Source organism: Panthera leo, chromosome E2 (genome assembly GCF_018350215.1).
Source record: "Panthera leo isolate Ple1 chromosome E2, P.leo_Ple1_pat1.1, whole genome shotgun sequence".
NCBI classification, from domain to species: Eukaryota; Metazoa; Chordata; class Mammalia; order Carnivora; family Felidae; genus Panthera; species Panthera leo.
Window position 1 is genome coordinate 60,498,196 of NC_056693.1, and position 10,572 is coordinate 60,508,767.

The window sequence follows — 10,572 nt, forward strand, 5'->3', positions numbered from 1 at the left end:
GCTGCCCTAGAGCTGGGCCCCATCAGGTGCAGCTCCCAGTTGGCCCTTAGCCACCGTTCAGGTGATCTGTCTCTGTCCTTCGTTCTGCCCCGGACCAGACGGGGGCAGAGGGCGCCTGTGCCTCTCCGCGTCCTCCGGGCACAGCCACGCGAGTCTGCTCAGTGGCTCACTGCTTGGAGCCCTCGCCGCCTACGCAGCCACGACAGGAGTGCTCTCCGCCCTCCTTCCACCATGGTCTGCTTGGGCCTAAAACCCATGGGAAACGAGGGGCTCCGAGGCCCGCTCTCTCCTCAGAGTGGCCACACGGAAGGGATCAGCTGTGGCTAGAAGACCGCCGCGTGCATGATGGAGCGCGTCAGGACGGCGGCAGGTGCCCCTGGCCGAGGAGAGGGACGGCCCCTGGGTGCCCACCAGGTGGGGGCTGGTGTCATCTGCCCTTGCTACGTAAACTTCTCTGCCCAGGGCACCGGGGGGGGGAGGGGGGGGCATGCCTCCTGACCGCAAGTGGCCCAGGCCGCACAGACTCCAGGGCCGGTGTGGCCCTGGCCTGACATTCAGCCCCTCCTACCTACCTTCTCATGGGGGAGGGGCCGGGGGGGTGGGGTAGAGAACAGAGAAATGTACCCCCTCCCAGTTCCAGAGGCCAGAGTCGGATCTGGTGTCATCAGGGCCGATTCCTCCCGGAGGTTCTCAGGGAGGGTCTGGCCCATGCCTCCAGCTTCTGACGGCCACCAGCGATTCCTGGGGTTCCTCAGCTTGTACAGCACCACACTCCAACCTCTGCGGCTGTCTCCACACCAGGTCTGTGTGTGGCTCCTTGGACCGAGGGCCCACCCAGGTGATCTAGAATGACGTGGGCAGCTTTCACTTTATCACACCTGCAATGACCCTTTTTCCAAATGAGGTCACGTTCATAGGTTCTGGAAATTAGGATGTGGACATGTTTTTTTAGGGGCACATTATTCACCCCACTCAAGGGTCAGATTTGACCCCAGATCCCAGGGGTAGTGCGAACCTGGCCTAAGGCAGCCAGAGACAAATGTGGGTGGAGAGCCGAGAGGGGGCCTGCCCCGCCCCCAACTGCGGGCCGGGCACCCAGCAGCTCTGTTCCTGGCTTAAGGGATTGATAGGTCAAGCGCGGCAAGGGGGCCGAGTCCCTTTAGAAAAGCCCAGGGAGGGGTTCTTTGGCAGCGGCAGAACCAAGTGTGTTTGCTCTCCCAGCCCCGCAAGGGGTAGAGAACATGCGGCGCCCTCCCGAGCGGCCCGGGTGTGTCTACACAGAGGGGCCACAGTCAGAGCGCCCCGCGCGGGAAACCCCTTCCGCTTCCCCGACCTCTGAGCAGGGCCGGGCCTGTGCCCGGCCTCCAACGTGCGCGCCCGCCCTCGGCGCCTCACGGATGCCTGCCACCTACTGCGGGGGGCGCGCCCTGCGGGCCACCGGGCCTGGTGGCTCCGGCTCCCGGGTGGCACGGGCCAGGGTACGGGGCGGTGAAGTGGGATAGAGCCCGGCCTCGGACCCATCCCCCGCCTTTGGCGGTCAGACCCGCACCTGCGCCCGAGGAGGCGAATAAAGGCAAGGCCTGTTGTGTGCTTTTAAAAATTATTCAAATTTAATTTACTCCTTGCCATTAAGACACGTTTCTACTTTTCTTTAAAACGACTTAGCCCCGAGCTGACTCAGCGCCGCCTGCCGGAGGCTCTGCCCAGCGCCTTCCAAAGCCCCGAGTAGCCCTCCGCGCCAGCCGCAGCCCCCACCCCCGTGCCCTGCTTCGTGCGAGAGACGGTTTTGGCTCCGGCTGCGGGGTCTGGGCCGCGGGGGGAGGCCCTGGACCGTGAAGGGGACAGAGCAGTTACTCTGCGCTGAATAAACGGCCCCGCCCAGAGCGCGGCCCTTTACTCTTGACCCACCCCAGCCCCACTCTCAAAACCGGATCCTCCCTTCAATACGGTGAATACCAAGGTGAAAACCGTCCACGGCCCCTGCATAGAGAGAAGCGGAGGTGAGCTCGGCCCCCAGCCACGGCTTCTCCTCCCAGGCCCCGCCCGCCGGCTCCTCTCGGCCCCGCCCACTGACCGCATCCCGGTCCGGCCCACAGGTCCCCTTCCCCGGGCCCCGCCCACCGGCCCCGCCTCGGCCGCGGGCCCCTCCCGGGCCCCGCCCCCCGCCCGCGGCCCCCGCCCACCGGTTCCGCCCCCGAGGTCTGAAGCGGGCCCCGCCCTGGAGGCTGCTGCGGGGGAACGGTCCTCCTCTGGCGCCTGGCTGTCCTCGGAAGCCCCCGCGGTCGGTAGAGCTGATCCCCGGCAAGTTGGTCCTTTTGGGCAGCACCTGAAACCAAAGTCTGAGTCCCTCTGAGACCCCTGTCCTTGGACCCTTCTCCGCCGCGCGGCCTGAATCCAGCCCAGGCCAGAGCCCGGGGCTGACGCTGCCTCCAGGAAACCCCGGATTTCTCTGCTGGAGGCTCGCAGGCAGGTGTGCACAGGCCCCCAGCGCCCGCCAGCCCTTGCGGCGGTAATTCCAAACCCACAGCTAACCTGCTCCCTGCCAACCTTCTCAAAATCACCGCTTAGACCTGAAGTGTCCAGCCACAGACGTGGTCAGGTGACGTGCCCCTGTCAGCCCAGCATCTCGCAAAGGTCCAGCTGGGGAAGGGGACCTCCCAATGCCACATCCAGTCCGGAAGCAACCGCCGCCCCTGCAGCCAGGCCGATAGGCCCAGAGACACTTGGGGATTGGAGAAGGGTCGTCTTGGCTTCCCTGTGCTTGCGTTTTCCTGGTTCCTCGGGGATTAACGGGTTAAAGTGAAGAAGCTCACAGCAGAGTTTTAGGGGACGCACCTTGATGACTCGGCCTCGGAAGATGCTCTTGTCCAACGCCACCGCGGCCTGGGCTGAGCTCTCGGCAGCAAACTCTACGTAGGCGTAGCTGGGGTGGGTGGGCATGGCGGGTGAGGGCCACCCCGAGGTACCCAGGCTCCCCAGGACCCCAGGGCGCCCGGCCCCTCCGGGGGCCTCCTCCCTGAGCCCCCTCCCCCACCCCCATGGCCTGCCTGGCACTGACCCCTTGGGGTGTCCGGAGAACTTGTCGCATAGGATGGTGACCCGGTGAACCTCCCCGCAGGAGTTGAAGTAGGCTTCGAGCTCCTCAGCTGTGCCCCCATAGTCCACCTGCCACAGGTACGGGCCCCTGGGGTGGGGAGGCCTCACCCTCCTGGGGTCTCCCACAGCACGTTTTCTTGGTAGCAGTGGTCTCTGTCCCCCACCCCTGTTGGGGATGGACCGGAGACAGAGACGTACGCCCCCCGTGTGTTGGGCGGACCCCCGGGTTTATTTGGCCTGTCCAGAGAGCACGTGGCTTTTAAAAGTGGAATCTGTTGCCAATGATTGGCCGAGCGGAGATTTCAGGTGGAAACCCTGACTCCCAGGTCATGCTGGGAAAGCAGGATGTGAGGACACAGGGCCCAGGTTCCCTCTGGGGGGCAGCCCTCTGGCTTCTCTCCTCCTGGACCTGTGTCCCTTCCTTTAACCCCACGGCCAGGAGGAGGTGGCAAACCCCAAGAGGCCCCATGTTGCCCCCTCCCTGACTCACATTCCCCACATAGACGGATCTGTGGTCGGACTCCAGCTGCTCCGTGGGGGGCCCGGGGCAGGCGCAACCTACAGAGAGGGGGGCCTCAGGACAGCGGGTCTCCCTGCCGGCAAGAGGGGGCGCTCCCGGCAGACGCCTCACATTTGTGGCTCATTCCTCACTGCTTGTGGGAAGAGGGTCACCCCTTGGGACTGTTCCTGCAGGGCCGCTGCCCGGCCCGACGCAGAGACCCTCAGACCCTCGCCGTGAGCTGGCACTAGGCCTGTAGCACAGCCCGCCCAGACTACAGAGAGGAGGGGCTCAGAGCCGCGGGCCCGACGACTGGTGGCCCACCGCCAGGGGAGGGGCTGGCCGGCCCCCTGGCTCCTACCTGCCTCGGGGCTCAGCAGCTGCCTGGCCGGTGTGGCCCGGGCGCCCTCCTCCCGTCCCGCCTGGCCCTGCGCCCCAGGCGGCTCCGGTCCTTGGGCCTGTTCCATGGCCCACAGCTTCACTTTGATGGCCTCCAGCTCCTGCCAGCAGGACCCCACACTGAGCCCAGAGGCAGGGTGGCCCCTGGGCTCCTCTTGGGGGCAGGGGGGAGCAGGCCTGACCGTGCCCGGCCTCAGGGTCCCTGGCTCCTCAGGGACAGGCTGGGGGGGGAGGGGTCCTGGAACGGGACTGGGAAGGCCATGTGGACTCGGGCCCTGCCATCCTACCCAGCCTTGCAGGGGTGGGCAGCCCCCCTACCCTCTTCTAGGCAGGGGGACAGTGGCCCGGGAGAGGCCCGAGCTGCAGCCGTGGGTCCCCTTGAATCCAGGTCCTGGCCAGCCTCCGCTGGGCTCCACGTGGGTGTTACCTGGTCGGGTTCCGGGTACTCGGCCAGCTCCTCCCCCTCCAAGAGAGACAGGGGGAAGCCTGCATCTTCGGGGTCATTCTCCGCTTCCCCCGGCTCCCCCTCCTTCCTGTCCCCACCCCCTGGCTCCAGAGGGGGCTTCTCGGCCCTGCCCCAGGCCCCCCAGCCCTGGGCCTCAGGGTCCGAGGAAGCCCTTTGCAGCCAGGCCTGGGTCGGGGGTGGGAAGAGAGCGTGGCTGAGGAAGGGCCACATGGGCGGGTCGAGGGGCAGGCGGACGAGGCCTCCCTGGCCGCTCACCTCCACGCTAGCACCTGCCCTCACCCGCCCAGGGTTTTAAGCCCCTCACCGGGCCAGCTGCTCCCACTAGAGCGCTTAAAAGGCTTCCCGCAGGGCTGAACTTCCAGCCCCCGCTTCTGGGCCAGCCCCTTCTCCCTCACCCGGGCCGATGCCCCCCGTGGGGGAGAGAAGAGGGCTCCGCCTGCAAGGGCTTGCCACGCTCACTGCACCTGCTCAGGCTAGCGGGCCACAGGAAGGAGGCACGTAGGAGAAGGGGTGCTTCCGGGAGGAGATGTGTTTGGGCCAGCCTAGAGGGACTGGTGGGGCAGAGCTAGGGCAGAGGACGGCCTGGGCATGGGGCCTGGCGTGAGCAAAGACCTGGGGCAGGGAGGGCAGGGCGTGTGCCACAGGGCAGGGCCCGGCCCCTCCTCTTGACCCGCCATCGATTCCCCGCGGACGCTCCCCTCTCGCACCCCTCTCTGGGCCAGCTTGTGGGTGGGAGCCGCTCACAGGAGGCCCGAGTCCCGTCCTGGCCACAGGGCCTAAGGGCTGAACCCTGGGCAGATCTGGGGTGGACACTGGAGGCCCGAAGGCTGCTCGTCTTCCTTCTGTGAGGCTTCTGCTTCTCAGTTCTCGCCCCTGGAGGGCGGCCGTGGGCCTCTGTCCCCAAGTGCCCCGCTCTCCATCTGTCCTCGCTGAGCGGCCCCTCTGGCCTCAGCCTGGCTCAGCCGTGTGGAGCTCCTGGTTGGTGTTTTCCAGCTTCGTGCCGTGTTTGTGGGGGCCTCCTCTGGCCACGTTTGCCCGGCCCAGAGCCCCCCTCCAGGCCTTAGCTGGGAGGTCCACGCGGGGCAAACCGGGGTCTCCTCCCGGGGAGCTGGGAACTGGGGGAGAGGCGCAGCTTACACGGAGCGGGTCTGTGCGGCCCCGGAGCCGGGACAGCCTCTCTGCCCAGCTGGGCGGGGGTGTGGGAGCACTGGTGGCTGCGGCTGTAGCCCTCGGAAGCAGCAGGCCCCCGCCTCCCGGGCCCGAGCCCCCTTCCCTCGCTCGCCTGGCTCTGCTCTCTCACTTCCGGGGCAGGGTCTGTAGGCCTGGGGCACGTGAGACCTGCTGTGGTCCTGCATGCACGGGGGCACCTTGCGCGCCACACCCGCTCTATTTCCGGCTGCACACAGCCACGTGCACTTACAGGGGCAGGACTCCAGGGGGCCCCATCGCTACTGCACGGCTGTTTCCAGGAAGCCTTCCTGATTCCTCCTCCTTTCTCTCTCGGCCATGGCGCCAGGCCTCCCCCTCGGTCTGTACGTCACACCCCCCTGGGTCTCCCCCGGCAGGCCACAGTGCCTGAAGGGCAGTATCCACCTCTGTGCTGAGGACGGGACCTCCGCCCAAAGCTGGCTGGGAGAGGACGGAAACGTGGCCACTGCCCGCCTCTGTCCCGTAACTCAAGGCAGTCGGGTCCTCTCCCTCCTTGCAGGTCCGGGGCCCCGGGGAGGGCCCCTGGCCCGGGCCCTTCCCTCCACCTCCACGTGGGAGGCAGAACACCACAGTGGCCGTGTGCGAGCCAAGAGCCGGCTGGGCTCAGGCCGGGCCCCCGGCCAGCCTCCCTCTGAGCTCAGGTCTCTGCAATGGAAAAACGCTGTCACCCTGCTCTCGGCTGAAGTTGCTGACACACCAGGCCCAGCTGGGGTTCCCGCCAGCCGCCTGGCGTGGAGACAGGCTTGCCCCCAGGCTGGCCTTTCCAATGACGCCTTTCAGAATACATCATGTTCCAAGCCTGGGCCCGAGTATTAATAACACCCCTTCCTTCCAGAAGCCGCCAGCAAACCGGGAGTGCCGAGTCCTGGGCATCCGACTCTGGTGAGGACCTGACCTGGGAGCCAGGACACCGTGGCTGTGACACCCTGGCTCCTCGGGGTCAAGGTGTCCCTCTCCTCGGTGTCCACCCTGAGGGTCTTGTGGGGGGGAGCCGAGGTCATCCAGATCACCTAGCGGACACAGCCTTTGAAAGTTCACCCCACGTGCAAACACATGGGAGGCTGTGGGTGAACCCAGCCAGGAGGCCCATTCCCATTCAGCCCCGACTCAGGTCACCCATTTGCCCGCCCCCAGAGGGCAGGGCCTTGCCGCTCGCACACGGCTCCCAGGGAGCCCCCGGGACGTCTCCGGTGAATGAACAGCTGGAACGAGGAGAGGCACAGCCCGTGATGGCAAACGTTGGCTTTATTACAGACACGGATAACGGACGCGACCCGAATCGTGACGTCTTGCAGCACCCAGGTCAGACAAAGCACGTCAGGGGACACGCGACGGGGACGGCATGCCACGGGTCCCGCGGTGCTGGGGAAAACCCGCTACAGGGAGACGCACCGACGCCCGGTCCGACTCCTTTTGGGGAGTTAAAAAAAGAAGAGAAAAATCCATCCAGTCCCCCTGAGGCTGCGGGTGGCCCGCCCTGGCCCGTGAAGACCAGCCTGGCTGGGCTCCTCTGTCCAGGTGGACAGGCGCCCCCGCCTCCGTCCCAACAACAGGCTCTGCTTTGAGTCCAGATGTCGCGTTGCTGCCACAAGGGGGTCCTTGGGGTGGTACTCCAGGGGCCGGCTGAGCGGAAGAAGGAATAGAAAGCATGCAAGATGGAGTCTTCCAGAACCGTGGGAGCGGACAGGTGCCGTTGCAGACGCCGGGCCTCCCCGGGCCTCCTCCGGACGGGCGGAGGAGTAGATGTGCCCCAGCCTGGCTCCCTGGCTCCTTCTCCTGCAGATTTGCTAGCAGGACCACCTGCGGTCCCAGCCCCGTCTGGGAAAACGCCCCTTGTGGCACGGGGGCCTCTAGTGTCCGGGAGAATACCACCCCCCCCGCCGTCGGCCAAGTTCAGCTTGGGCAGGGTCTGTTCCTCCATCTCTCCGGAGCTCTAAATGGCCAGTCTGCAGAGTCTGCTACCCCGGGATGGGAGGCGGGAGTGGGACGTGGGCAGAGCCAGCCTCGAGCACCTGGGGAGGGGAAGAGCTGCAGGAGCGCCGGGCACTCTCTTCCCCCACCCTCTCCTTTGCTGAGGCCACCTCCTCTAGGCAGTGACCCCCGGAGACAAGGACAGGAGAGGGCGGCCTGCCCCACCATGTTGGGGTCCTGCCAGGGAATGTGCTCACCCTGACCGGTGGCCCTGGTCACAGGGCCCCTGAGCAGGTGTGTGGGCCACCTCCCAATGAGCACTCCTGGCCCACGGCCGCCACACTTGCCAGGCGGGCCCAGGCCGGCCAAAGCTACCGCTGGGACATTGGTCCAATCTACTCACAACGCTCGCAGTACTGCCTTATGTGTCGCTGCAGCAGGCCGGGACCAATGGTTGAGGTGCTGGGGGAGGCCGGCCGTGCCCACGGGCAGACTCCTTTAGGGCAGTCAAGGTCACGGGAAATCCAAAATGCCCTCGTAGCTTTGGAACACCGAGGGACTTGGTGATGCTGCTCTGGGTTCGGTGGATGGAGAGGTGAACGGGGCGGATGGTCTGAGGCACGGCTGTGTGGTTAGATTGGAGAACAGACAGATAACGTGTGTGGTGTGTATAGGGGTGACTGGTGGAGAGGCAGGTGGTGATCGGGTGGAAGTATGAATGGGGGAGGGTGGACTCGAGTGACAGCTGGGACACAGCGATGGATGGACACGCGGATGGGCGGGTATTTGGCTGAACGGGTGAGTAGGTGGGTGGGCGAGTGGGTTGGGAGATGGATGGATGGATGGGTGGCTTGATAGGTGTACGGGCGGGTAGATGGGTGGGTGGGTGGGTGGGGGGATGGATAGATGAAGGAAGGAAGGAAGGATGGATGGGCGAATGGGCGGGTAGATGGGTGGGTGGGGGGATGGATAGATGAAGGAAGGAAGGAAGGAAGGATGGATAGGCGAATGGGCGGGTAGATGGGTGGGTGGGTGGGCAGAGGGATAGGTGATGGATGGAAGGGAGGGAGGGAGGGAGGGAGGGAGGATGGATAGGTGGGTGGACAGAGAGGTGGGTGGCTGGGTGGGCAGAGGGATAGGTGATGGATGGAAGGGAGGGAGGGAGGGAGGGAGGGGGGATGGATAGGTGGGTGGACGGAGAGGTGGGTGGCTGGGTGGGCAGAGGGATAGGTGATGGATGGATGGATGAATGTGTTGGCCGATGGCCAGATGGCCGGATTGGTCAGAAGAGTGAGCTGGGGAAAGAAAAGAATCAGGAAACAATTGTAGGTTGGCTGCGGGGACGGGAAGAATAATGGCCAGACATGCCGGCTAGAGCAGGCTGGAACGGTGAAGGAGCTTTGGTGACATTTTGAGGATACGTTTGGGAAAGCTGGCAAACAGGAGCAGGGCGGGGCCTGTCCTGATCCCTTTCCACCACTGTCACTGGGATGAAACCAAACCCTAACCCTCCTGGCCCCTCTCCTGTTCGTCTCCTTCTGCCACTGAACCTCTAGGGGCTTTGATGAGGGGCCCCGCCTGGGGGGCCCCGGGGAAGCCCCTTGCCTGGGCGTCTAGCTCCTCTTGTCCTACGGCCCTGACCCTCCCGGACCCCCAAGGCTTCCCTTCGGTCCTGGTGAGCTGTGGGGATGGAGACCCTCCATTCAGATGGAGCCTGGGGGAGGGGGTGCCCACCTGCTTACACGTGGGATAGGAGGCACTGTCACCCCCCCAGACATCACCTGGGGATGGTGACATATCCTAGGATGGGAAACAAGGAGATGGAGGAGGGGGTGGGAAAGGTCGGGGGGTCACACTGGGGGGTGGCAGACAGGGTCTAGGGTGCCAGCATCCACTCTGTTGTCCCCTCCCCCCCCATCCGTCTATCGTACGTGGCTCGGCGCTGTGGCCTGGAGTCCTGGCTGCCACCTTGCCTGCCCGCCTCAGTCTGCCTTCCTGTGGCAGCTTTGGTCTCAGAACAGCAGAGGTGCCGTTTTGGTTTGATTTGGGTGGAAGGAGGCTGTATGAGAAGCGGCATCTCCCTGAGCCGCTGGGTCACCCGCGTGTCGTGTCTAACCCTGGCGGTGGCTGGCGGGAAGGAGCCCCTCGCACGCTGCGCTGTTGGCCCATGGTTTATAAGCTCGGGAAGCGGCAGGGCAGGACAGCCGCTGAGCAGAGAGCAGGAGGCTAGACCTGCTTGTGTGCGGGTCCCCTCTTGGCATAAGAGAGGCAGGGGCACAGCCGTGCCCTGGTCCCAGCCCGACCCCCAGTGCAGAAACTCCGCCTGCCCTCCTCCTCCCCAAAGCCGGCCATCCGTGTTTGGTTCCGCGGCGAGGTCTTTGGCTGAACGCGGCCTGAGCACAGTGACCCACGGGAACACCAGCTCCCAGAGCAGAGAGGGTGGGAGGGGCTGTCCCGTCTCGGACCCTCAGCCTGTGGTGTGGCTGGGACACCACCGGCTGCCAACGTGCTGCTTTCTCTGATGTGTCTGCTGATCCCCAAAGGGCGACCTCGTGAGGGGAAGGGGAACAGGCTGGCTCCTCCATACCTCACCCCAGTCCTGGTGTCAGGGACATGCGTCAACGGGGCCTTAGATCTGCCCAGCCAGACCCCCCACGTGCCCGGGACAGAGGCGCTTCTGACACGGCCACTCACCAGCACAACCTCGGGCCTCCAAGGGGCACAGCCGAAACCACCATTTGAATAGGTCCACACCCGCGCGAGAGAGACAGAGGCCTGGAAACATACGGCAGGCTTCCACCGGCTCATCCAGAGCCCCAATCCCAAACTGGTCCTTGCTTTTCTGAAACCCACGAAAGCAAACCTCTGAGAGGTTCGCAGACCCGTGGCCGGAGCCTGGGGAAATTTCCGGAGGAAGAGATGGGTCTATCGCGACTTTCAGAACTGGGTTCTGCCGTGAGGCGGGGCTCGGGGCGGCGCCCGGTCCGAGGCA

General features: G+C 65.4%; 1 protein-coding gene and 1 long non-coding RNA gene across 2 annotated transcripts; one reads left to right on the forward strand and one right to left on the reverse strand.

The window, feature by feature from the left end:
- Positions 1-1,940: 1,940 nt before the first annotated feature.
- Positions 1,941-4,670, reverse strand: PABPN1L (PABPN1 like, cytoplasmic). Its single transcript, XM_042919906.1, has 7 exons — positions 4,422-4,670; positions 3,957-4,095; positions 3,587-3,654; positions 3,059-3,165; positions 2,836-2,923; positions 2,184-2,326; positions 1,941-1,980 (listed from the first exon to the last, which is right to left on the reverse strand). Exons 1-7 carry the CDS (start codon positions 4,668-4,670, stop codon positions 1,941-1,943), a joined length of 834 nt encoding a protein of 277 aa, XP_042775840.1.
- Positions 2,262-7,463, forward strand: LOC122208641. The gene is made up of 3 exons (XR_006197310.1): positions 2,262-2,470; positions 6,505-6,551; positions 6,924-7,463. It is a non-coding gene; the product is annotated as an uncharacterized LOC122208641 (long non-coding RNA).
- The last annotated feature ends 3,109 nt before the right edge of the window (positions 7,464-10,572 follow it).